This window comes from Dendrobates tinctorius, unplaced genomic scaffold (genome assembly GCF_039654945.1).
Source record: "Dendrobates tinctorius isolate UK_male_01 unplaced genomic scaffold, ASM3965494v1 ptg000158l, whole genome shotgun sequence".
Lineage (NCBI taxonomy): Eukaryota > Metazoa > Chordata > Amphibia > Anura > Dendrobatidae > Dendrobates > Dendrobates tinctorius.
Window position 1 is genome coordinate 27,816,575 of NW_027361825.1, and position 27,031 is coordinate 27,843,605.

General features: G+C 46.4%; 1 protein-coding gene across 2 annotated transcripts in view; it reads left to right on the plus strand.

The window, feature by feature from the left end:
• LOC141052012 (cytochrome P450 2A4-like) overlaps positions 1-27,031 on the plus strand; it is a 139,592-nt gene that overhangs the window by 105,701 nt on the left and 6,860 nt on the right. For both annotated transcript variants that reach the window (XM_073549180.1, XM_073549179.1), the window contains exons 3-8: positions 5,364-5,513; positions 7,270-7,430; positions 8,673-8,849; positions 9,048-9,189; positions 10,773-10,960; positions 12,811-12,952. In XM_073549180.1, coding sequence (XP_073405281.1) covers positions 5,364-5,513; positions 7,270-7,430; positions 8,673-8,849; positions 9,048-9,189; positions 10,773-10,960; positions 12,811-12,952 — 960 coding nt within the window. The remainder of the gene's footprint in view (positions 1-5,363; positions 5,514-7,269; positions 7,431-8,672; positions 8,850-9,047; positions 9,190-10,772; positions 10,961-12,810; positions 12,953-27,031) is intronic.

A 27,031-nucleotide genomic window follows, 5' to 3' on the forward strand; every position in this document is an offset into this window, starting at 1 on the left:
AAGTCCGCCAAATGTTCCATGCTGCTTCGTATGATTAACAAGTCTGTCTCGTAACCGACTCCCGGATCAAGCTTCCTGCCCGTCCGTAATAATCTGCCACAAGTGCAAAGGGCATTCCGCTCCTGGGGCCTCAGCGTCTAGTGCCAGTTCCCGCAAGCGCTCCCACTGCAAACGAGACAAAGCATCTGCTATAGAGTTTTGCACGCCCGGCACATGCACCGCAGTTATCCAAGCATTCAATTCCAGGCACCGTACCACCAGTTCCCTCACCAGCTTAATCACCGGGGGAGAAGAAGCGGACAAAGTGTTGATCACCGACACCACACTCATGTTATCACAATGAAACCTAACTCTCCTATTCTCGAACATCTCGCCCCGAATCCATACTGCCACCACAATGGGGAACAATTCCAACAAAACCAGATTTTTTGTCAAGCCTCTCTGATGCCACTGATCGGGCCACATGCCCACGCTCCACCGACCCCTACAATAGGCCCCATATCCGACCCTGCCTGCTGCGTCCGTATAAATCTCGTAATCGAAATTATTCAAAAATTCCTGTTGAATCAAAGATCTGCCATTGTAAGTCTCCAAAAAATGCTGCCACACCGCCAAATCCTCCCTGTGTTCCCTAGTCACCCGAATGAAATGATGCGCTAATTGCACCCCGGCTGTTGCGCCGGACAACCTGCGGCAAAAAATTCGGCCCATGGGCATGATCCTGCATGCAAAATTCAACCGGCCTAGCAACGACTGCAACTATTTCAATGTCACCTTCCTTAATCTCCTAACCCTAAGCACTTCCTGCTTCAACAACGACAGTTTATCCTCCGGTAGCCGACACTCCATTCTTTCTGAATCAATCAGTATACCCAGAAAACTCAAAACCGTACAGGGGGCTTCGGTCTTTTCCCTCACCAACGGCACCCCAAAACTCTCTGCCACCCATTCCATGGCGGCCAAGGTATTCCTACATAAAACCAACTCTGGTGGACCTATAAACAAAAAATCGTCCAGATAATGAATGACAGATGGCACACCAGAAACATCCCTGACCACCCATTCCAAAAAGGAACTGAACGTTTCAAGCAAAGAACACGAGATTGCGCAACCCATCGACAAACACCTATCCAAGAAATACCCCCCTTTCCAAAAACAACCCAACAACGGAATGCTATCTGGGTGCACTGGTAGCAATCTAAAGGCCGACTCAGTGTCGGTTTTAGCCAACAAAGCCCCCGTGCCATATTTGCAAACCCAGTGTACTGCCGTATCAATTGATGTATATACCACTGAACACAACTCCTGAGCAATACCATCATTGACCGACAAACCCTTTGGTTAAGATAGATACTGTATTATCCTAAATTTATTAGGCTCCTTTTTTGGCACCACGCACCAACGGGGAAGCAATCACCCCTTCAACTGGTAGTAACGCAAACGGCCCCGCCATCCTACCCAACTCGACTTCCTTTTGTAATTTTGCGCTAACCACTTCCGAGTGCAGATTGGTCGACCTCAAATTCTTAATAGAAAAAGGTACCATGTGGCTGGGAGGGGGTATCTTGAAACCCTCTGCGAAACCCGTCCAGATCACCCTGGCCTTATCTTGATCCGGGTATCTACTTAGAAAGGGGGCCATTCTTTGAAGCCTCACCGGCGTCTCCCACTTGACTGGCACCCACCGCTGGCTTACCCTTTGCTTTCCTAAAACATTTTGAGGCCCCGTGTGAGCCACCGTTGCAATGGGAGCACACGTGTGTGAACTTATAGGTGCTGCCATAATTCCACTGCTCCTCATTGAATTGCCAGCACTTTCCTGATTTTTCTTTTCCTCCTTGCATACCCTGACCACTGCTTCCGAGCCGCCCTGCTGATTACCACTACCTCCGCTGCCATGAAAGGACTGCCCGTACCTGACTGGCGCCATCACTTTTAACCAGAGCCCAATGTCCTTCTGATCCCACCTAATTTCCGGCCTCACCGCCTTCCTCTGCCTAATCTGTTCATCATAGCGCAGCCACGCCTGCCCACCATAAGTACGTTGCGCCTCACCAATCGCATCGAGGTAACAAAACAGACCCAAACAGTTTTTGGGAGCCTTTTCCCCTATAACACTTGCCAATATCGCAAATGCTTGTAACCAGTTCACAAATGTCTGCGGAATAAGCCGCCACCTCCATTTTTCCTCCTCCTCTTTCTTACTGTCTTCTTTCTTCCCCTTATCCAAATTAAACTTCTCAAGGGGAGAAGGAAGAAAATCTCCACATACTCATCCCGCCAGATCTTCTCTTTTATCTCCTTTTTCAAATGCGCCCCCAAATGTCCTTCGAAGCACACGTACACTTCCCCTTTTGCCCTGTCGTCCAATTTTACCGAATTTTCCTTATTCTTTTCAGTCTGAACAAATACCAATACACCTCCTATTGCCCCGTTCTCTCAAACTGGCCTCAATGACTCCCCGACCAAAGGTGGACCGACCTCCACACCCGGGAGCGAAGCCCCCACGGATGACGTCCCAGATCTGCTCACAGCCCCCCCTCCATTCTTTTTAAAATTTGGGACAAACTACAAAACAAGCCTGGTGCCTCCATCCCGATTACTCCTCCTATCCCCCTTTCATCCAACCCTGACTTCTGACTCACCCCGACCCCTCGTGCTATTGCTCCCATGGGCGACAAACAAGACATACTCACATGGCTGCGTGGGTGCTGTGTCCCCACCAGCCGGACCTCCCGAATCCTGCTGCTGTTTGCTGCCATCCTCCGAATTTTCAGTGCTGCTCCGCTGGCCCTCGCCCCTGGCCTCCTCGTCACCAGGGGGGCCAGAGCTCCTGCAGCACCCCGCACCAACGACCTCCTCCTCGATCTTCACCGCGCTTGCCCGCCAGACCTAGGTCGATTAGCCCAGTCCACTCAACGCCCCCGTGACCTGCCAGGCAGCTCGTCCTCAATGCCCACCGCCTGCGGATAGCTGCTTGGGCCCGGCAGCATAGGATCACGCTGCTGCTGCCGGCCCGCTGCGACTCTCCCCATGCGCTCCTTTCAGCCAGCCCTCGACTAGGGCCGCCACCATATGCCCTCGCTGCAGTGGTGTTCCTGGGGTCCCCGTCCATGGCAGTGCAGGCCGTCGCCCCTGGACCGCCGCTGCCTCCGCTCTAACACGGGAGGCCGCCAGCCTCTCTGCTGTGCCGTGGGCCCAGGTGCCACACTCCTCACCGCCGGCCGCACTTCCGGTGCAGCCCTCACTTCCAGAGTGGCATTCCCTGCAGCCACAACCCGCCAACCCGCGCCCGCCGGCCGGCTTGGTGGATTCCTGCCGGGCGGCGCAGGGCGAGAAGAAGCCGCACCGCTGCCGCCAGCCTCCGCAGGGTCCCCGGAGTGGCTCCTTGGCCTACGCCAGCTGCGCGTCGTTACCTCCAGCGAGAGCCTCTCCGGGGGCCTGGTCCTCCTTCTGCCTGCGCTCTCCCGGGTCCCGGCATCGCCTAGCAGGGAGGAGAGCTGCTCCTCCAGCCATCCTCCCCTCCTGGAACGAGCGACGTCCCGCAGCCTCTCCAGCAGCATGTCCACGGACTCCATGGTAAGGACTGCTGCTTCTTCTGTCTTCTCTTCTCCTGTTGTCTTTCGGCCGAAGTGAAGGGTTCCCGCACTATTCCTGACCCTATATATCGCCCCACCCCCAATTCTTCTCCCCTATCCCTGCTCCACCAATCCAATCCTGCCCACCTGATTTTAAAACAAAATAAAAAAAAACCTTCGTGTCCCCAGCGCAGTCATGTGGGGCTTCCATACGAGCTGCACCTATTCCTGCCCCTTCTTGAGCAACTTAATAAATAAAAAAAAAGGCTAAACAGTTTCCTATGCTTAAGAATATAATGGTTTTGTGAAAAATGCATGACATACTGTACAGTGGATAACTCAGAAATGATGCATTAAAAATCTCCACAAAACAGGATTCAGGTGTATGCACCGATGGGACCATTGACTATAATGGTGCAGACAGAGTCAATGTGTACTCTGCTGTGCATCATTTTCAGGCATTCATGCCTACTAGAGGCAGACACCCAAACAAAGTCTACTACGTCTTGGTGTCCACCTCCATTGGGCGTATACGCCAGAAAATAATGCACAACATAAAACACGTTGACTCTGTTTGCACTACTATAATCACTGGCACCACCAGTCCATATACCTGAATCCCGGTTTGCAGGGGTTTGAATATATAAGACACTGAACAGAAGAGAAAGTGCAGTGGGAATTGGTGAGTCTGATCTGAAATTCAGGTTAAAGTAGTCCGTGATGTGATTTTTCACACGCAGACTATTTGTACATATGTAAAAATGTTCATGTGAACTAATACATTGACTTGTATTTCCGCTCCATGCATCATTAACTGTTGAGGAAGAGTAAGACACTGACTCCTGTTGACGGTATCGCTGTCAGAGGCTACATCTTCCTGCTGTGATTAAGATGAGTGGTGTGATAGACATTCTATTACACCCTCCACTTCCTCTCCATTAATATATTTGCCAGAGGGAAAGGAGGCCAAGTATGACCTGTGTTTAGTACCACTACTACTACTACTGGAATTGTTGCAGTTTCGGTGGTGTTGCTGTTGCTTGCAGCTCTCACATTTTCTCCTGATATTTTTTTCTGTCACTCAACCATATCCATTGCCCGTGCCATATTTTGGTTTAATATACATTTCAGACACAAGTATTATGTTTATTTTGTGTTCAACCCAGGTAAAAATATGAAATCAATCTGAAATTCTAAAAATGACGGACAAAAAGGATAACTCAACAATAGTCTTCCTTTAATATTGATGTAGCGTGTATGTGTCTCCAATTTGACGATTTAGACAGCTGTGGCAAAGCAGACCTGCACGGTTAAATATCTCAATTTGATGTTTGAAAATGTGGGGTTAAAGCAAATTAATTAATAACCTCATTATTGAAGCCAAGGTGTGCAAATGTATTCCTGCGAATAGTGCTCACACTCGATACTGAATAAATGGAATTGCTTTGAAAATTTGGCCTCCATTTTTTCATCACTTTCAGATCATTAGTATGTCTTTCAATCCTGTGATTTTAAAATTCCTTTTTCCTTTTTTTTTAATGGTGAGGCATGTATATATATATGAATTGTGTATTTTGAATTTGCAAAACCAAGTACCGAAATCAACAAACCCTTAACTTACTAGATACAATATGGGGGTTACTAAGGAAAACAAACTCTTATGTAGGTATATCTGAAAAAAAAATAGAGTTATAAGCTTTTTAATAATATTTTGGGGTTAATTGCCTCATCTAGAAGTGCCTGTTTTGGAAAGCAATCTTTTTAACCGTTTGCTTGAACTTACAGGGATCTTTGCAAGCAGTGGAGAAAGATGGAAAGTTCTTCGCCGATTTTCAATGACAACTTTGAGAAATTTTGGTTGGGGAAAAAGAAACATCGAAGAAAGAATTCAGGGAGAAGCCCAGTGCCTCACTGATAAATTAATTAAGGATAAAGGTGGGTGCAATGTCAGAAATATACCTTATGTTATTGGGCCAGTCATATCTGTTTTGGTTTTTGACCAGCAACAAGCATTTAAGACTTCCCTATCAACATGCACACTTGGACTGGGAGAAAAAAGGACCAGTTATGTTGAGATTCAACAATGCCAACCCTTCCTTTCATACATTTTTTTGTTGTATGAGGTAAAACTGTCAGATCAATGACTGATAGACTGAAGTTGAAGGGTACGGTTAAAATATGAGCCTTCCATGCAAATTGGATTACAGATCTGCAGTCCCATTTGGTAGCAGTCTTGCCATTGTCCATATTTTTGCTAATATCTCTAGTGTTTTATAATTGATCTGAAGATGCTAGATAATTGGATTCGCACACAGTAGCTAAAGATTAAAAATACAGTTTTCCAAAATGATAACAAAAAATACACGCAAGAGGATATATATATAAATATATATATATATATATATATATATATATTATGGCAAAAGATGTATACAAGACAATACAAAACATACAAGACATAAAAAAATGTATAATGTCAAAAAGGACAATAACAATAAACTTGTATTATACTCAGCCTCCACATCTGAAAGAGCCCCTGTCTAGAGTGCTTCCACATCTCAGGGAGTCCCTCCCTGCCTAGACTGCCTCGACATCTGGGAGAGTGTCTCCTGGCCTAGACTGCCTCCACATCTGGGGGAGCACCTCCCTGCCTAGACCACCTCTACATCTGGGAGAACACCTCTCTGCCTAGTCTGACTTTACATCTGGGGGAGTTCATCCCTGCCTAGACCACTTCCACATCTGATGGAAACCCTCCCTGCCTAGACTGCCTTCACATCTGTGGGAGCATCACCCTGGCTAGACTCCTCCACATCTGAGGAGCGCATTTCTTCCTAGACCACCTTCACATCTGGGGGAGTGCCTCCAGCCTAGACCACTTCCCTATCTGGGGAAATCTCCCTGCCTAGACTGCCTCCATATCTAGGGAAGCTTTTCTGCCTAGACCACTTCCACATCTGATGGAAACCCTCCCTGCCTAGACTGCCTTCACATCTGTGGGAGCATCACCCTGGCTAGACTCCTCCACATCTGAGGAGCGCATTTCTTCCTAGACCACCTTCACATCTGGGGGAGTGCCTCCAGCCTAGACCACTTCCCTATCTGGGGAAATCTCCCTGCCTAGACTGCCTCCATATCTAGGGAAGCTTTTCTGCCTAGACTGCCTCCACATCAGGGGGAACCCCTCCCTGCCTAGACTGCCTCCACATCTGGGAGAGCACCTCACTGCCTAGAGCATCTCTATATCTGGGGGAGCGAATCTCTGCCGAGACCACCTTCACATACATGGGAATGCCTCGGTGCCTAGACCGCCTCCATATCTGGAGGAATGCCTCTCTGCCAAGGCCCTTATAGACTCAAGTGCAAAACTTCCATATTACAGTTTCTAATGGACTGAACCCTTCACTTAACAACATTTTTATACCCTTGAGACCTTTAGACAACCCCATTGTGTTAAAGCCTCTTTCTACACAGTGGACTGGTCTTACCTGTTGATCCTGAGATCAACACTTTGGAATGTCTTTGTCTAGCAGGTGCCTATGTACTGTGCACTCCCTGGTATCAAAAAACTAAATCGATGCTGACCATAGGATTATTAAAGTGGTAGAATCAAATAGAGCCAGTAAATTAATCCTGTACTATACACTCTGGTGATACCAGTGACTGAAGGCCTCTTTATATTTACTTACAGACACACCAATTGACCCTGAAAATATATTGCGACTCACTGTTTCTAATATAATTTGCGCCATTGTGTTTGGTGAAAGATATGACTATGAAGATCAAAAATTCTTGACCCTCTTATCATACTTTAATGAGATTTTACAACTGACGGGCTCCTTTGCAGGACAGGTAAATATTACATATGTAAATGCTAAAATGTCCGAGGGTGCCATGTTAGCAACATGAATTTACAAAAATAAAAAGATTTCACTTCTTATACCAACCTCTGCTTACATGACTGACATATGTACAAAATGGATCAAAGATCCACCTAGTCATTGGTTAAGGCAAGTTTATAGACAGTCTCGATTAAAAATTATCCTTCTGTTTAGTGTCTACAGCTCCTGCACACACAGGGGTACACCTGTGGGGAGTGCAGAGCTAGCAGTCCACCAAATTCTTGGTAAACTACTGTACCAAATACGTTAGTAAGATGTACATGGCAGAAAGTATGACGAACTGCAGGATATGACAACGCAGGGTTTGTTTGTAGTCTGTCACCGTAGAAACAAAGAATATCTCCTCAGAGATATTTGGGTCTGCTCAAAATACTGGGGCACACAGCAATTAAAAATACTAATGTGTCATTTTAAAGGAGTTGTCCAACTTAAATGAAACATAACTTGTGTGAAAAAAGTAAAATCTGGCGGATTCTGCTGCTGTCACCCCCATGGATCAAGCCCAGGCCTCTCCTTCAGTAAGGACGCCATCCTTTTTCTCCTGAGCCTCATATTGCATCATCATAGAAAATTTACATTCATCTGACCGCTACAGGCGTTCACAGGCTTCAGTTTACATATTGAAGAAAAAGGTGACATCATCACAAAAGAAGACCTCAGATTTTGTTATTTTCACCCCCTCCATACCCCCAACAAAGTTTACTTTAGGTTGAAGGGCTCATTTATAATGGCAGAGATGGGGGTAGTATTTTTAATTGCATTGGAGTCCACTACTTTCCAATTGCACTTCTGTTTGCACATCTTTTTTGTCTCCAGGGTTACAGACCATAAACAAATCCTGTGTTGTCCTAAACTGCAGTCCATCGTACCCTCATCCATCTGCCTCCTCTTTCTTATAAAACCACATTTGAGGTAGCTTGACAAGAATTAGTGGATGAATAATTGATAGTATGAAAACATGATCAGTTTTTTTTTCAGTCTGTAACCATGGAGACAACTCTGTCGTGGAACTGTAGACATAAAACAACAGTGGTTTTTTTTTAAATCCCACATTGTTGTCTCATTTTTAAATTCAGATGCACTGAAGAAATGCAAAAAAAAACAGTTTTGTGAAGCTGAATAATGAAGATGAAGACAACTGAACCAATTGTGTTTTTTTTCCATTTTTTTTTTTGCTTCTTTCCAAATTTAGCTCCTTAATACAGTCCCAAGCATAATGCCCTACATTCCGGGTCCTCATCAAAAGTTCTTCAAACTTGTCAAAAGCCTGAAGCTGTTTATTAAGGAGATGATAAAAAACCATCGAGACACCCTGGATGAAAACTGTCCTCGCGACTTCATAGATTGCTTCCTCATAAAGATGGAAGAGGTGAGTGTGTAGATAATATTAAATTATCAAACCATTTGGTATGTAGAGAAAGTCCATGTATTCAAAATTTTACTAACTTTGAAAATAAGACATCATCATATTGACTGCGCTTGTTGTGACTCCTATTTGGTCTACACCGTATGTGTATTTTGACCATAAATACGCATTAAAATTTCACGAATTTACATTTTTTTTTAGGAAAAAAAAAATCTGGACACAGAGTTCCATGATGAAAATCTAGAGGCGACAATCATAGACTTATTCTTTGCTGGAACAGAGACGACAAGTATGACGTTGACATACGGTTTTCTTGTACTCTTGAAATATCCAGACATACAAGGTGATCATTGTAGTTCATTTTCTTAAAGCATTTCTATATTTCTCATACTCAAGTATAAGTGGATATTTTCAGCCCGTTTTTTTAGGCTGAAAGTGCCCCTCTCGGCTTATACACGAATCATTGTCCCAGGGGGTCGGCGGTGGAGGGGGAGTGGCAGGAGCTGGTGGCTGCCAGATCATACTCATCCACTCCTTGCCTGGTCGCTGCAAGTCCTCCCTGCATCTCTCTGTTGTCCGGCGAGGCAGCTTCTTCCTATGTTCAGTGGTCATGTGGTACCGCTCATTAAAGTAATGAATATGCATGCGTCTCCACTCCCATAGGCGAGGAGCGCATATTCATTACTTTAATGAGCAGTACCATGTGACCGCTGAACACAGGAAGAAGCTTTGCTCCCACAGACCCTGTTCACACACAGGCAGACAGGGCAATGTCCGTTAAACACTCAGTTCCATAGGACAGTACAGTCTCTTACTGACCGGGGTAAGTGCCACTCACGGTTGTCCGACCATCCACTCTGGAGATATCTCACAGACCTCGTTCTGCTGGTTCAGGACAGCCAGTACTGCTTCCCCAGGCTGTGTGATATCCAGCAAGCAGGGTTGGCCTGGAGCCACACACACAGGAGGCCTTCTACCTCCCTGGTCACAAACAACTCTGTAGTGTCCCACCTGGACACATGGAAGTCTGTGCACAAACCAGACTCCCAACACTCTCTCATGTGCTAAACACACCTTCATTATGTAGGCTGTAACCTCACCCTCAGGTGAGGTATGGAATACATGGCTGGTCATCTGGTCATGACCTCACGGCAGATCCTGAGAATACCTGCAGGTCCTGAAGGAAAATAGGGGTACAGCCAGCACCCTCACCCAAAGGTGAGGTAATATGGGTAGCCTGACCCTCCCATCTCTCATAGCTACCCGCAACCCGGACCCAGGTGCACTAACCGTTATATTAGTGCTCACATGCACTAATAATAAGACACTCCGGGTTGCATCTCAGGGATCATCCATCCCTGTGACATATATCGACCATTCACAACCCTGCCAGTCACTGTTTCTGCATCACCACAGAGAGAATGCCTGTATGCATGACCTGAGGAGCCCACATAGCACCCCCTAGCTGTCACAGGGGTCACGGCATTACAGTGCATTCAAAGTTTTTTTTGGCCTTCTCTCCATATTTTCATTGCTAAGCAGTAAGATCCTCTAAGTAAACAGATTCACTCCAAATTGGCTGCTGCATTCTATGCCTCAGCTTTTATGCAGGCTGTGATAGATTGTTTTATACTATCTGATGTGCTATATTATGTGATATGTTGTTTATAAGGCATTATGGGGAAACCCGCCTCATCATCAATCAGTTTTTAATTGGCTATCCCATGTATACTATTTATGTATTGTGTAAGCTATTTTCTTATTGTGCTTATTTAATAAAATATTACTTTCTTATCTAGAAGATGCATCACTCACCTCATATTTTTTGGTCTTGGAGTAGTGACATTTTCCACAGAAACAATGTTTGGTGGTAAAATAGAACTATTACAGTATATTATGTTTTTCGTTCCATTTTGGACATTTCAGAGAAGATCCACAAAGAGATCGATAATGTAATAGGCAAAGATCGCTGTCCATCAATAGAAGACAGGAGTAAAATGCCATATACAGATGCCGTAATCCACGAGATCCAGAGACTTTCTGATGTTGCCCCTACAGGCGTGCCCCATGCTCCCAGCAAGGATACAACCTTCAGAGGATATCACATTCCAAAGGTACAGTATTATGGTCTTATCAACCCCTCTTGACAATGTTTGTTGTTTGGCATCAGTTTAGCAATGTGTGTGTCGCTACAAATTTTCAGTTATTGTCACATTCCATTTTAAGGGCCATGTTCTTGACTCTTCATTCTCATCCTCTCCATTCTCTGCCCCACCAACCCTTGGTCTTCATTTTCTGAGCCAGTGGGAAAAAGAAACATTCCGAGTTCTTGGAAATGTTCTTATTTTTCGAAGAGACTGAATTGTTTCTTCTTTTCCATTAAGGGGAATCTGTCACCTATTTTTAGCTTTAAGGTCCCGTCACACCTAGCGACGCTATAACGATCCCGACAGCGATACGACATGACAGGGATTGTTGCCGCATCGCTATGTGGTCGCTATTGAGATGTCAGACAGTCCAATCTACCCAACAACGGAGCAATGATCTAGCGTGTCATAGTGACCTTTGTAACGATGTCGGGAACGCTAATCCCCACCTTGTCTTGCTTCTGAGTCGCTAATGAGGTCGTTAGGCTAGGTGTCAAACGTGACGATACAAGCGACTCAGCGGGACATGAGTGACCAAAGAAATGTCCAGACATTTCGGGCACGATCAGCGATACCCGGCAGGGGAGCTGGTCGCTGGTCACTGTCACACACAGCGATCTCGTTGGTAAGATCGCTATAACGTCACAGTTCTAGTGACTCAGCAGCGATCTCGCTAGCGATCTCGCTTAGTGTGACAGGGCCTTTATAAGCTGCGGCCACCGCCATCAGGGACTTATCTACAGCATTTTGTAATTCTGTAGATAAGCCCCCCCCGATGTAACTTGAAAGATAAGAAAAGCAAGTTAGACATTACTTACCCAAGCGTCCGGTCCGGTCCGATGGGTGTCGCGGTCCGGTCCAGCGCCTCCCATCTTCTAGTGATGCCGTCCTCCTTCTTATTTCTGCCGCGGCTCCTGCGCAGGCGTAATTTATCTGCCCTGTTGAGGGCAGAGCAGAGTACTACAGTGCGCAGGCGCTGGGCCTCTCTGACCTTTCCTGGCGGCAAAAGTAAGAAGGAGGACGCCATCACTAGAAGATGGAAGGCGCCGGACCGGACCGCGACACCCACCTCACCTGACCGTGCCCGCCGGTAAGTATAATCTAAATTGTTTTTCTTCTCTTTCAGGTTACATCAGAATGTTGTAGATAAGCCCCTGATGCCGGTGGCCGCATCTTTTAGGGCTAAAAATAGGTGACAGATTCCCTTTAAGCCTCCTGACCGATCCAGGAGACATGGCACTATTGCTGTTACTGTCTTAGCTTGTTATCTGTTCTTTTATTTTATGTTTATGAACCACAGCCAGTATTTGACATTTTCTCTCTTTATTATTATTTATACAGTAACGAGTCAATAAACCTTAGACATACCAGGTAGAGTTGAGCGACTTTAGTCAGATCGGGTTTCATGAAACAAAATTCGTTTCAGATGAAACTGGTCCGACTAGGGCAAAAAAAGTCGGAGTTTCGTCCGAAATCCGACCCCAATGCAAGTCAATGGGAAATAAAAGTCGGCATTGAGCGGATGAAATTCATCCGCTCAATGCCGACTTTTATTTCCCATTGACTTACACTGAGGTCGGGTTTCGGACGAAACTCCGACTTTTTTTGCCATAGTCGGACCACTTTCATCTGAAACGAATTTTGTTTCATGAAACCCGATCCGACTAAAGTCGCTCAACTCTAATACCAGGGTAATTCCATGGAAAACAAAGTGCTGATCTTCTCTGTGTCTTGGGTCACTTCTTCCCATCAGTTATTTACTAGACCTCACTTCTAACACTTTTTGACATTGACATATTTCTTACATTTACTTTCAGGGAACCATAGTGATTACAGTTCTGACCTCTGTCCTAAAAGACCCCAAATATTTCAAAAACCCAGATGAGTTTGATCCTGGACATTTCCTTGATGAGAAAGGCAGCTTAAAAAAAAATGATGGATTTATTCCATTTTCTACAGGTAGGAAACTATTTCTTGATTATGGTAAAAAATTATCTGTAAATACTAGTGATGGGTGAGCACTAAAATGCTCGGGTGTTTGTTGCTCAGGTCGAGCAAATTGGAATGCTCGGGTGCTCGACCTGAGCAACGAGCCCAATGTAAGTCTATGGGAGACCCGAGCATTTTTTGCCGCGATCCCCCCTGAGGGTCCTTTAAGGGTCTAAAATCATCTGAAATCAATGGAAACAGTGCTCTAATGCCATGGGAACATCATGGGAAATAACCCTGGAAGCATTTCTGAGTCACAGGTCACAGCTGTGAACAAGGTTGTCAGAGTATTACGCCACGCACATAAAAAGGTACAAAAACGAAACCAAAATGGATTTTCCTGGGAAATATGTTAAGGATCATCCTTTCCAGGGTATTGATTTGTATGTTAGGCAAAATAAAGAACCCCCCCAAAAAATGTACCTCCACCACTTGGCCTATTTTCACACGTAGAGTTTTTGATGCATTTTTCCACTGTAGCATTGCTTTCAACCAATACAAATGCATTCACTGGTAAATGCCATTTTAACATTAAACAACCTTAGCTGGCCATGTGGAGTGTGACACATCATCAGACGCATCCTGTTTCATTTATGAAGGAGGGACTCTGAAAGTCACAAAGTCTATTTTTATAGGGCCAGCAGTCGGCCCTCAATTTTCTTAGAAAGCCATAAGCCGGCTATGCATTGTTGTTCCCATTATTAAAGGGAACCTTTCCCCCCAGGGTATTTTTAAGTAAAAGATCCACCTTCAGCAGCACTAAGGCTGTTATGTTATGAAAATAAACAGTTAAGAGTCATTAATTATGTTGGAGACAGAGCATTCTCCATCTAGCATTGAAAAGATGCCACCATTCCTATCCTCTGAAGACACAATAGGACCAGCTCAGTCACTGGTCTGGAGAATGTCTTAGGTCCTTCTCCTTTGGCCATCGTGAGTTCGACTTTGCGGACATTGTCATATTTACTCAGGAATGTTGCAGTCAATAGTCCAAGTGGCCAGTGGTTCCGATGGGCCTGACAGTATTTGACAAGGACGAGGTCACCGATACTCAGATTAGGCCTGGTAGATTGCCACTTCCTCCGTGGCTACAGGTTAGACAAGCGTCGTTTGCGCCACCTCTCCCAGAATGCATTGGCAAGACTTTGTACCTGCATCCATTGGCGCTTGTAAAGGTCCTTAGCGTCGAATCCTCCTGGAGGGGCACTGGATAGTCCTGTTTTCTGGGTTAGGAGACTAGCTGCAGTCTTTGTATGAAGTGTAGACACCTGAGGGCGGATTTCAGCACCTGAGTCCTCTCACAAGTTCAAAAGTGTCTGGACAACGTTCCTCAGTGTACAATAGTTCTGGTCCTGAGAGCCATATTGTGCTCTCTAGTCTACTTGCGTCAACTGCTCTAGATGCATGATCTGCAGGGTTTTGGTCCATGGGCATGTAATGCCACTCTTTTGGATGATGGATGTATCCCAGGACTACTTTGCTGTCTGAGTAGAACTTGGCTTGTGTCAGGTCGATATCTATCTCAGATGTGATGAACTCTGCTAACTCGACGGCTAAGACTACAGCACAAAGTTCTAACCTAGGTATGGTGTGCTGTAGTTGTGGAGCAAGTTTGGCCTTCCCCATAACAAATCCAATGTGGCTCTAACATTTGGAGTCCACAGTTTTGAGATAGGCAACAGCAGCAATTGCTTTTACTGAAGCATCTGCAAATACATACAGTCTTTGACTCTGTATCTCTGTAGACGGCACAGGGGTGTATGGCCTTGGCACATTCAGGTTGGAGAAGGCTGCTAAAGAGTTCTTCCACACTTCCCACTGGATTCTCTTATCAGGTGGCAGAGGTGCATCCCAGTCATAAGTCTCCTTAGTTAAGTCTCTTAGTATGGCTATAGTGACAGGAGCTGCAAAACCTAAGGGATCGTACAGGCTGTTGATGGTAGACAAGACACCTCTGCGTGTGAAAGGCTTTTCTTCCTGGCTGACCTGAAAGGTAAAGGTGTCTGACTGTAGATTCCAGAAAAGCCCGAGGCTACGTTGCATTGGTTTGGGGTCTGACCCCAGGTCTAGGTCTCAGAGACTGTTACACAAGTCTTGTGAAGGGAATGCTTTCATGAGTTCTTGGCTGTTTAAGGCTATTTTGTGAAGCCTGAGGTTAGAGCAAGCAAGCATCTCTTGGGCTCTCCTGAAAAGACTGATGGCAGTCTCATTTGAAGGCATGGCTTTCAGACAATCATGAACATAAAAGTCTTTTTCTGACATCTGATCCGTACTCTGTTTCTCCTTCTTGAGCTGACCTTTTGAGTCCATAAATGGCGACTACAGAAGAAGGTCTATTGCCAAAGATGTGCATTCTCATGCGGTACTCTGTGACTTCTTTAGCAGGATCATTGTCTCTGTACCAGAAGAATCTTAGGAAGTTCCTGTCTCTCTCTCTCACAAGGAAACAATGGAACATTTGCTGGATGTCAGCGATGACGGCAATGGAATCCTTACGGAAGCGCATAAGTACTGCCAGTAATTTGTTATTGAGGTCTGGTCCTGTCAGTAGAACATCATTCAGGGAGACATCATTAAACTTAGCACTGGAGTCGAACACCACTCTAATATGGCCCGGTTTCTTAGGGTGGTATACTCCAAACATAGGTAGAAACCAGCATTCTTCGGAGACTTTGAGAGTGGGAGCTAGTTCTGCATGGCAGTTCTCAAATATCTTTGACATGAAGGAGAAGAAGTGATCTTTCATCTCTGACTTCCTTTGCAGATTATGTTTGAGAGAGGAGAAACGTTTGAATGCCTGATCTCTGTTGTTTGGTAGACGTGGTCTGTTGGTTGTGAAGTGAAGAGGTGCGATCTAGTTGTTGGTCTCATCATTTACGAGTCCCTTGTCCATTACCACTAAGAACAACTTATCCTCTACCGACATTGCTACTTGGTTGTCTTGCTTAGTTCTCTGGAAGACCGTGCACCCCAACTGATCCCATAGCTTCCTAACACCATACTGCTGTCATGAGTAAAGTCTATTAAATGATTGGGCAGTTGGATGCTGTGTGGTAGTTCCTTGACATGGAACTCATTATTGCAAGTTTGAAACAGAAATGGGTATCATTTCTCCAGTGTATTTGTTAGCATACTTGTCACAGAAGATGGGGCATGCATGTGTCCCAAGCATACGTTTCTTATTATGGCTAGTGTTGAGCGATACCTTCCGATATCGGGAAATATCGGATCGGATTGGATCGGACCGATACCCCAAAAATATCGGATATCGCCGATTCCGATATCGGAAACCAATGCAAGTCAATGGGACTCAAATATCGGAATGAAAATAAACCCTTACTTTCCTTGTAGGTTAATTCTACATGAAGGAAAACAACTAAGAATAATGTAGAATGTATTGGGGGAGGTGGAGGAGACATTAAAGGCATAGAGGTTTAGCCCAATCAAATGGAATAGCAGGAATTAATTTTTTTTTTTAAGACACTTCATCGTCTTCTTCGGGGTGGTCTTCAGGGTCGTCGTCTTTAGGGTCGTCGTCAGGGAGATCCAGAGTGATTACCAAAAACCATTTCAAAAAGCTTGAACTTGGAAATGTAGCAGAAGGTACAAGAAAGCTGAGGAGCTGCTGAGAACCAGCTGACGGTACTGGAACCTGGATGGGTAGCCGAAGGTGCAAGAGCCAATGGAACTACCGAGGACCAGCTGATGGTACTGGAACCCGGTTACAAAGCAGGAAGTACCTGTGCCAGAAAGCACAGCAAGGACCAGCAGACGTTGGTGGAACTCGGATACCGAGAAGGAGGCACCTAAGCCAAAGGCTCTGCCTGGAACCAGCAGTTACTGGAAATCAGGGGAACATATTCAAGATTGACTTCCAAAGAACCAGCTAGTGGTACTAGAACTCAGATAGGCAGCAGAAGGTACACATGAAAAAAAAAGTTGCAAGGCCGCGAGCCGGCAGGAGTTACTGAAACCGACAGTCCTACAGGGGGAGCTTGTCCTATTGGCACTACGGAACCAGCCTTCATTGCAAGATCCTGCAGTCCACATAAGAAGCACCTAAACTGCAGGCACCATAGAGTCGGCTAAACCGACCGCAACACGACAGGACAACATATTGGAGGCAAAGTGACGTTGACACTACCCGGAAACAGCTGGCGTGCTGGATCCAGGCTGGGCAGGAGGGAGTAACCGTGCCAAAGACACTTCTGAGCAGCAACTGGCGGTGTTGGAGCCCAGAGATTACAGTAGAAACAGAGTGTAGCCAGAGGCCTAATTGGAGCAAGTTTAATATCTGTAGTAGTGTGAATGTGGACAGAGCAGGCGAAATTGCCAGACACACAGCAGGGGATCAGCTGACGTTACTGAACCCCAATAACACTGGAGCATGTGTTGACTGTGCAGACGGCACTTCTGAGCAGCAACTGGCGATGTTGGAGCCCAGGGATTACAGTAGAAACAGAGTGTAGCCAGAGGCCTAATTGGAGCAAATTTAATATCTGTAGTAGTGTGAATGTGGACAGAGCAGGCGAAATTGCCGGACACACAGCAGGGGATCAGCTGACTTTACTGAACCCCAATAACACTGGAGCATGTGTTGACTGTGCAGACGGCACTTCTGAGCAGCAACTGGCGGTGTTGGAGCCCAGGGATTACAGGAGAAACAGAGTGTAGCCAGAGGCCTAATTGGAACAAGTTTAATATCTGTAGTAGTGTGATTGTGGTCGGAGCAGGAGAAATTGCCGGACAAACAGCAGGGGATCAGCTGACGTTACTGAACCCCAATAACACTGGAGCATGTGTTGACTGTGCAGACGGCACTTCTGAGCAGCAACTGGCGGTGTTGGAGCCCAGGGATTACAGTTCAGGTGGTAGAAACATGAACACAACAGGAGACCTGGATACTGTTGCCAACCAATTATTTAATCTGGAAGAGGACTGGCAAATTCCTGCAAGATCCAGGCCTTGTTCATTTTCAGAAAAGTAAGCCAGTCAACGTTATCGGAGGATAGTCGCATGCGACGGTCTGTTAGTGCACCACCTGCGGCACTAAAGACGGGTACTGATAATACACTAGCAGCAGGGCAAGCCAGCACCTCCAATACATACTGGCAAGCTCTGGCCATGTATCCAGCTTAGAGACCCAAAATTTGAAGGGGGAAGAGCCGTGTGGGAGAACACTGAGTGGGCAAGACATGTAGTCTGTCACCATCTGACGGAAACGTTGTCTCCTGCTGACTGGAGCCGTCTGTGATGGTGTAGACATTTGTAGCAGGGACTCAAAACTTTGCCACATTTGGGCCATACTGGTCTTGCCTTTTGCTGAGACGCTGCTTCTGCTCCCTCTTTGTGCAGAGTTTTCTCCTCTGCCTCGATGCACTGAGCTGCTTTGTAAAGCACTAGCAGCACTGCTCTCGGGTGGAATGGAGAACATGATGGAATGCACCAGTGTGTCTTGGTACTCCCGCATTTTACGCTCCCGGTTCAACGGTGTTGTAAGGCTTTGTAAGTTGCCCCGGTAGCGAGGATCTAGGAGGGTGTACACGCAATAATCAGCCATGTTGAGAATGTGGGCGATGCGGCGGTCGTTTCTCAGACACTGCAGCATGAAATCAACCATGTGCTGCAGACTGCTAACTGGCCAAGAAACGCTGTCCCCTGCTTGAGGCGTCATCTCTGCCTGCTCTGCATCACCCCACCCTCGCTCTACATACTGACTACTAGAGCATTGTGTACCTCCCTCCTCTGGACAGATGTCTTCCTCCTCCATTGACTCCTCCTCATCCTCCTCACAAAGTGTCCCCTGCCTAGGCCTTTGTGAGGAACCACGTTGCGCAGACTGTCCAGAAGCAGATGGCATTTGTGACTCCTCATCCTCCACCTCTTCCACAACCTCCTCCCTTAGTGCTTGCAGTGTTTTTTCAAGCAGGCAGATAAGGGGGATAGTCATGCTGACTAGTGCATCATCTGCACTCGCCATCCGCGTGGAATCATCGAAGGCACGCAAAACGTGGCAGATGTCCTTCATAGAGGCCCACTCAGTGGTGGTGAAGTGTGAATGGCGCGCAGTGCAACTTATTTGCGCCTGATGCAGCTGGTACTCCATTACTGCTGCCTGCTGCTCACACAACCTCTCCAACATATGTAACGTTGAATTCCACCTGGTGGGTAGGTCACATATAATGCGATGTTCCGGAAGGCGGAATCGGTGCTGCAGAGCTGCAATGCGCGATCTTGCCATGCTGGAACGCCGCAAGTGAGCGCACTGTATGCGGACCTTGTGCAGCAGTGCATCAAGATCCGGATCGTCCCTCAAAAAACTCTGCACGACCAAGTTGAGCACATGTGCCAGACATGGGATGTGAGTGAGGTTGCCTAGGCCCAGAGCTGCCACCAGATTTTGGCCATTGTCACACACTACCATGCCTGGCTGGAGATTCGCTGGCACAAACCACACATCACTCTCCTGCTTGATGGCATTCCAGAGCTCCTGCGCTGTGTGGCTTCGATTCCCCAAAGAAATTAATTTCAATACGGCCTGTTGATGTTTGGCCACGGCTGTGCTCATATCGGTTGTAACAGGTAAGCGTTCATGGGTGCATGTGGAGGTAGACTGTGACGGCTCCTGCAGCGCTGATTTAGAGGAACTGGAGTATGAGGAGGAGTCAATGTGTACAGACTGGATTCCTGCAATCCTTGGAGTTGGCAGAACACGTACAGCGTCACTCTCAAGATCTGTACCCGGCTCCAAAACATTTACCCAATGGGCAGTGAGGGAAAGTTATCGTCCCTGTCCATGGTTACTTGTCCATGCATCGGTGGTCAGGTGGACCTTTCTACTGACGGTGTTTCGTAGCGCATGTTTAATTTTTCCCTCCAGATGCTTTTGCAGGGCAGGGACGGCTTGCCTGCTGAAATAAAAGCAGCTGGGCACGTTGTACTGTTGGACTGCCAATGCCATGAAGGTACGGAAGGTGCCAGTCTCCACCAGCCTGAATGAGAGCATTTCAAGGGACAGTAGTTTTGCCATGCCAGCATTCAGAGCCTGTGCTCGGGGGTGGTTTGCCGAGTATGGGCGCCTTTTCTCCCATGCCTGTGCTACTGATGGCTGTAGACTGGCCTGGGAGTGTGAGGATGACAGGGAACGTGGTGCTGTGGGTGGAATGACACTGTGTCTCTGTACAACAGTGCCAGAGGCTCTTCCATGGCGATCCTGTGAGGAAGCCGAACCAGCTGTGTGTGAGGTGGAGGAAGAGGCTACAACACGAGCTGAAGAGGTGGTAGGTGGCGCTGTAGTTTGGCCTAGGTCTTCAGTGTGTCTTTGTAACTCCACCACGTGCTTGGTCCGCACATGTTTCCACATATTTGTGGTATTGAGGTTGCTGACTCTTTTCCCTCTTTTCACTTTCTGATCATACAGCTTGCATTTGACAAAGCAAATGTCATCTGCAACTGTGTCCAAAAAGGACCAGGCACTGCAAGTCTTGGGAACGCCCGTTTTGGGTTTTGGAAGAGGCATGCTCCCAATGGGTGCCGAAGTGGAGGCTACAGGCAACTGAGTCTGCCCCCTCCCTCTCCCTCCTTTTTTGGCCGTTCGGGGAATCTCTTCCTCAGAGCTGCTCCCACCACCTTCCTGTACCTCACGCCATGATGGGTCAAGGACCTCATCATCTACACTACCCTCTTCAAATGACTGCTTCTCCTGGGTAGTCTCGACAGCACCGTACGCACCAGAAAGTGGCACCTGAGTCTCATCATCAGATGCGTACTGAGGTGTGCTGACCATAGGCACTGGCCCACCCGCCTCTTCAGATTCAGAGAGACAAAGCTGTTGCGCATCACTGCATACTACCTCTTCTTCAAATTCTCGAATGCTGCTTGGCTGGCCCCCTCTTTTCAAGTCAACAGATTCAGAGAACAGAAGTAGAGATGGCTCCTGTCCAGGGCTTTCTGACTGCCTGGGCTATTTGGCAGGTGGTGAAGAGACAGATGGGTGCTCTTCAGTGCTCTGGACCTGAGAGGATCTGGAACTAATTGAAATCGATGCGTTAGCTGCCATCCATCCAACAACGGCTTCAATTTGTTCGTCTCGCAGCAGTGGGGTACAGCGAGCTCCTACAAAGCTGCGCATAAAGGACTGTTCCCTGGTAAAACTGGGGGATGCTGAGTTACTGGTGCCCGCAGCAGGCACAGAATCCCCACGTCCTCTCCCTGTAGAAACTCCACGCCCACGACCACGTGCCTTACTCCCTGCCTTCTTCATCTTGGTAGACTGATAAAGATAGGCAGAAAAGTACTAAGGGCTTAGTGTGCTGCTTATACCTGAACAGCTGCTAACAGGTATAAGAAACACTAATTTTATAGAGTGTGGACTAGACTTTAATATGAGCTAATGTGGCCTACACATCTGTAAAGTGAAGTGTTTGGTGAACGTTATTAACTTTTTTTTCACAAAGACACTGGATGTGCCCAAAGATGTAAAACCGATAGTATCACAAACTTTTTATAGCTATGACAATGCAGGAAGGTAACCTACAATGCAATAGATGAGGCTCCAAAAAATAGGCTAATACTAATCTGGCTGGGGCTGCAGGGCACAAGCCAGCAGAAAGGCTCCTCTATCTACTTCTATATAGTGTTTGCAAATATTCTAGCTGGATACGGATGGAACCACACTAATAGGAGAAATCTGGGAAAATGAGCAGCACTAATGCAAAAAAGGACAATGTATGAGGCAGTGACGCACGCTGAACAGACTGCAACCGGAGGTGGCTGCAGAACACAGTACAGCGTGAGCTGCACTCACACACAGAGACCTCGCAGACAGCCGTGAACAGCGCTGCAAGGCTGCAGAAAATCTCCTCTATCTACTCCTATATAGTGTTTTCAAGCAATCTAGCTGGATACAGATGGAACCACACTAATAGGAGAAATCTGGAAAAATGAGCAGCACTAATGCAAAAAAGGACAATGTATGAGGCAGTGACGCATGCTGAGTGGACTACAACCGGAGGTGGCTGCAGAACACACTACAGCGTGAGCTGCACTCACACACAGAGACCTCGCAGACAGCCGTGAACAGCGCTGCAAGGCAAAAGAAAGCTTCTCACACAGTGGTTGCTAAAGTAGCCTTGGTAAAGCACAATAAAGCAAATCGCTAGCTCAAACTGTCCCTCAGAGTCAGAAAAGCAGCGTCCTGTCCCTAAGTAAATTAACAGCAGAGTGAACTCAAAATGGCAGCGGCGGCTTTTATAGTGCATCATGACATCATTTCAGCAGCCAATTACAGCCATGCCATTAGTTAACATGCCTAACATGCATAACAGGATGTGCCCACACTTCTTAGGATTCCTCATTGGCTGAATAAAATTAAACTGGCTCATTGCATTATGGGAACGTCCGATTCCGGCATTCGATTTTCTAAAAGTATCGGAACTCAGTATCGGAACTCAGTATCGGAACGCCGATACCGCGAATATCGGCCGATACCCGATATTGCAGTATCGGAATGCTCAACACTAATTATGACCCATCCTAGGTCTAGATTTTGGGCATAAGGAGCATTGTGGAGTCCATTGATATGACTTCTCACTTTATGAACCTGTAGGATATCTCTTCCCAATAGCAGTATTATCTGTGCCTGATGGTAAAGTTCTGGTATAAGGTGTGCTATGCATTTCAAATGAGCATGATGGATTGCTACATCTGGGGTAGGTATTTCAGATCTATTGTCTGGGATCTGGTTACACTTGATGATTGTAGGTAGTGGCAGGCAGAATTGTCCGTCTTTCCTGCCTGCTGTTGTCACAGTACCTGCACATGTCTTTAATGAGTAAGGGGTGCTTGGTCCTTTGACGATGAATAGGTCGAAGAATGTTGTTCTAGCCAGGGATCGATTACTTTGATCATCCAATATAGCATACAGTCATACAGCTTTGTCTTTATGGCCCTTTGGGTACACTCTGACGAGGCATATTTTAGAACAAGACCTACTGTCTATTGTCCCTTTACAGACTTTAGTACATTGTGAAGTGATCTCTGGCATAGCTGCATCAGTGCTCCTTTCCTCCCCGCCATGCTCACTGTCAATTCGCGTGTTCTGTGCACTCCATGGAGCTGGCCCAGGGTGTAGGGCAGTGTTGTGATCTTTGGTACCATATTCTCTGCATTTTACTGTACACTGACCTTACAATCCTTGGCGAGATGAGTGGTGGATGAGCAGCATTTGTACCAGATACCGTTCTCTTTCAGGAAGCTTCTGGGATCTGGCATAGATTTTCCTCGGAAGACTCTGCATTTCAGGAGAGGATGAGGCTTCTGATGAAGCAGGCACTGCTTGTCAGGTTCTTGTACCTTTGTCTCTGATTGAGAGCATCCAGCAGACCTGTAATTGGAACGTGGAGAAGAAACATAAGTCTTGTGCACTGCCATAGATGTTCTGCGTGGGTTTGCAGCTGGTGGTGGTGCGGTATATGACATTGCAAAGTCAAAGCTGGGATCATTTCTGATTGTCGCTTGCTCGTGTATAAAGTCTACAAAAACGGAGAAGGGAGGGAATGAAACACTGTGTTTGTATTTGTGCGTGGAACCACGTGTGAGCCACCTCTCCTGTAGATTGTAGGGCAACTTTTTGACTATAGGGTTAACACCTTTGGCTTTGTCGAGGTATGCAAGTCCTGGTTGGTCACCTTCACATTTGGCAACTAGGACCTTTTGTAGCAGATTACCTAGCTCTCTAAGTTTTGGGAGACCTTTGTTAGATATTTTAGGAAAGTCATTGATTCTTTAGAACAAGGCTCTCTCTATGACCTCTGCTGAGCCGTAACACTCATCCAGCCTCTTCCAGATCTCTTTGAGACCGATTTCAAGGTGATTTATGTTAATGTCTCTGATCCTTACTGCATGTTTGACTGACTCTTTTCCTAGGTATTTGACTAAGAGGTCTATCTCTTCCCTGTGTTGTAGCCCCAAGTCTCTAATAACATTTCGGAAGGAAGCTTTCCAAGCTTTGTAACCTTCAGCATGGTCAGTGAATTTCATGAGTCCCTTGGTAACCAGATCACGTCGTGTAAAGATCCTAGCAAGTTCTGATGTGAACCGGTTGTCAGCAGAGTATACTGGTGATGGGTCACCCTGATACTGATGTGAGGTGCATTCATACCTGTTAGTATCCTCGGGGTGGCACCAGCCGGTGTCATATTGCTTCGGTCTGACGTGCGGTGTGTCAGCAAAGTGATTCACGTTGGTTACCTGGTGAGAGGCAATGGAGACATTAGCAGAGTTGCTTTGCTCCACATTTTCCTTGAGTTGAGCCTCATGATGACTCTCACTCGTTTCACTGGATGTGTCATGATCTTGGTTATAGTTTGGATCAGGAAGTTCATTAACATACTGAGATGTGCGTTGTGGTGAATCTTGCAGTGGCAACTCCAGACTTGACACACTGCTACGGCTATGCAGCTCAGGGTTGTGCACAGCTTCTAGTGATTCTGCCTCTGCTATTGCTGCAGCAGCCTCTCTTTTTACTGCTAGGCTCTCTAAGGCGGCATCCACACGTGCCTTCTCTAACTGCGTCTTTCTCTCTTGAGCCTCTCTTTCTATGCGTGACCTTCTCTCTTGGTCTTCTAAGCGTGCCTTCTCTAATTTAAGAGGAGAGGGAAGATAAAAACCTTCCAAAACAACAATAAAGGTCGAAAATATATAAAATTGCTTTATTGGACACAGGGCAAGGAACAATACAGATAGAAAATTATAGCAGATAGCTTGTCACAAAAAAGGCACCGTGGTCTACATATACTGCTTCATGTGCACCATGTGCCGGCCAGGGGGCGGGATCATCTGGCCGCACTGAGCAGGGAATGCCGCGCATGCGCATAAGAATTAAAACAAACCTGGGCGCCATATTCACTATGGGCACTAGTGCCCACTGTGAGTGGAGCATGGCAATGCAATTATACCACCCACAAAAAATTATATAAAAAATAGCTAGTGCCCTACAAGGACAGGCTAATGCATAAGCATGGCCGGCACATGGTGGCTTTGGGCGTCCGGTCACGTGGGGCCCCGCGTCTTCCGGGCGTCACGGCCATCCATGTGCTATGCAGGGGGATGTATCTATGGTTGCCGGGGCAGCGATGACGCACATCCGGCCACTGTGATCGGAGCTATTTCCGACCCTTGTACTATTTATAGCACGTCTCAATACTGTATCACAGCGCCCCCTGACGAAGGTTCCCGAAATGCGCGTCGGGGCAGGCACCAGACCTCTCATCTGCTTGCGTGCACTTGCACATATTTGGTATGTAGGATGTTTTTTATCTTTTATATGGCTATCCTTAGTGCACTTTTTGTGCTATTACTGTTCAATTGAATGTGCTATGCCTTGTCATTGTATATGTAATGAGGGATACAGTGGGGAAAAAAAGTATTTAGTCAGTCAGCAATAGTGCAAGTTCCACCACTTAAAAAGATGAGAGGCGTCTGTAATTTACATCATAGGTAGACCTCAACTATGGGAGACAAACTGAGAAAAAAAAATCCAGAAAATCACATTGTCTGTTTTTTTTTCATTTTATTTGCATATTATGGTGGAAAATAAGTATTTGGTCAGAAACAAGCAATCAAGATTTCTGGCTCTCACAGACCTGTAACTTCTTCTTTAAGAGTCTCCTCTTTCCTCCACTCATTACCTGTAGTAATGGCACCTGTTTAAACTTGTTATCAGTATAAAAAGACACATGTGCACACCCTCAAACAGTCTGACTCCAAACTCCACTATGGTGAAGACCAAAGAGCTGTCAAAGGACACCAGAAACAAAATTGTAGCCCTGCACCAGGCTGGGAAGACTGAATCTGCAATAGCCAACCAGCTTGGAGTGAAGAAATCAACTGTGGGAGCAATAATTAGAAAATGGAAGACATACAAGACCACTGATAATCTCCCTCGATCTGGTGCTCCACGCAAAATCCCACCCCGTGGGGTCAGATTGATCACAAGAACGGTGAGCAAAAATCCCAGAACCACGCGGGGGGACCTAGTGAATGAACTGCAGAGAGCTGGGACCAATGTAACAAGGCCTACCATAAGTAACACACTACGCCACCATGGACTCAGATCCTGCAGTGCCAGACGTGTCCCACTGCTTAAGCCTGTACATGTCCGGGCCCGTCTGAAGTTTGCTAGAGAGCATTTGGATGATCCAGAGGAGTTTTGGGAGAATGTCCTATGGTCTGATGAAACCAAACTGGAACTGTTTGGTAGAAACACAACTTGTCGTGTTTGGAGGAAAAAGAATACTGAGTTGCATCCTTCAAACACCATACCTACTGTAAAGCATGGTGGTGGAAACATCATGCTTTGGGGCTGTTTCTCTGCAAAGGGGCCAGGACGACTGATCCGGGTACATGAAAGAATGAATGGGGCCATGTATCGTGAGATTTTGAGTGCAAACCTCCTTCCATCAGCAAGGGCATTGAAGATGAAACGTGGCTAGGTCTTTCAACATGACAATGATCCAAAGCACACCGCCAGGGCAACGAAGGAGTGGCTTCGTAAGAAGCATTTCAAGGTCCTGGAGTGGCCTAGCCAGTCTCCAGATCTCAACCCTATAGAAAACCTTTGGAGGGAGTTGAAAGTCCGTGTTGCCAAGCGAAAAGCCAAAAACATCACTGCTCTAGAGGAGATCTGCATGGAGGAATGGGCCAACATACCAACAACAGTGTGTGGCAACCTTGTGAAGACTTACAGAAAACGTTTGACCTCTGTCATTGCCAGCAAAGGATATATCACAAAGTATTGAGATGAAATTTTGTTTCTGACCAAATACTTATTTTCCACCATAATATGCAAATAAAATGAAAAAAAAACAGACAATGTGATTTTCTGGATTTTTTTTTCTCAGTTTGTCTCCCATAGTTGAGGTCTACCTATGATGTAAATTACAGACGCCTCTCATCTTTTTAAGTGGTGGAACTTGCACTATTGCTGACTGACTAAGTACTTTTTTTCCCCACTGTATATATCTCTACCCCCTTATATGGGTGATATTG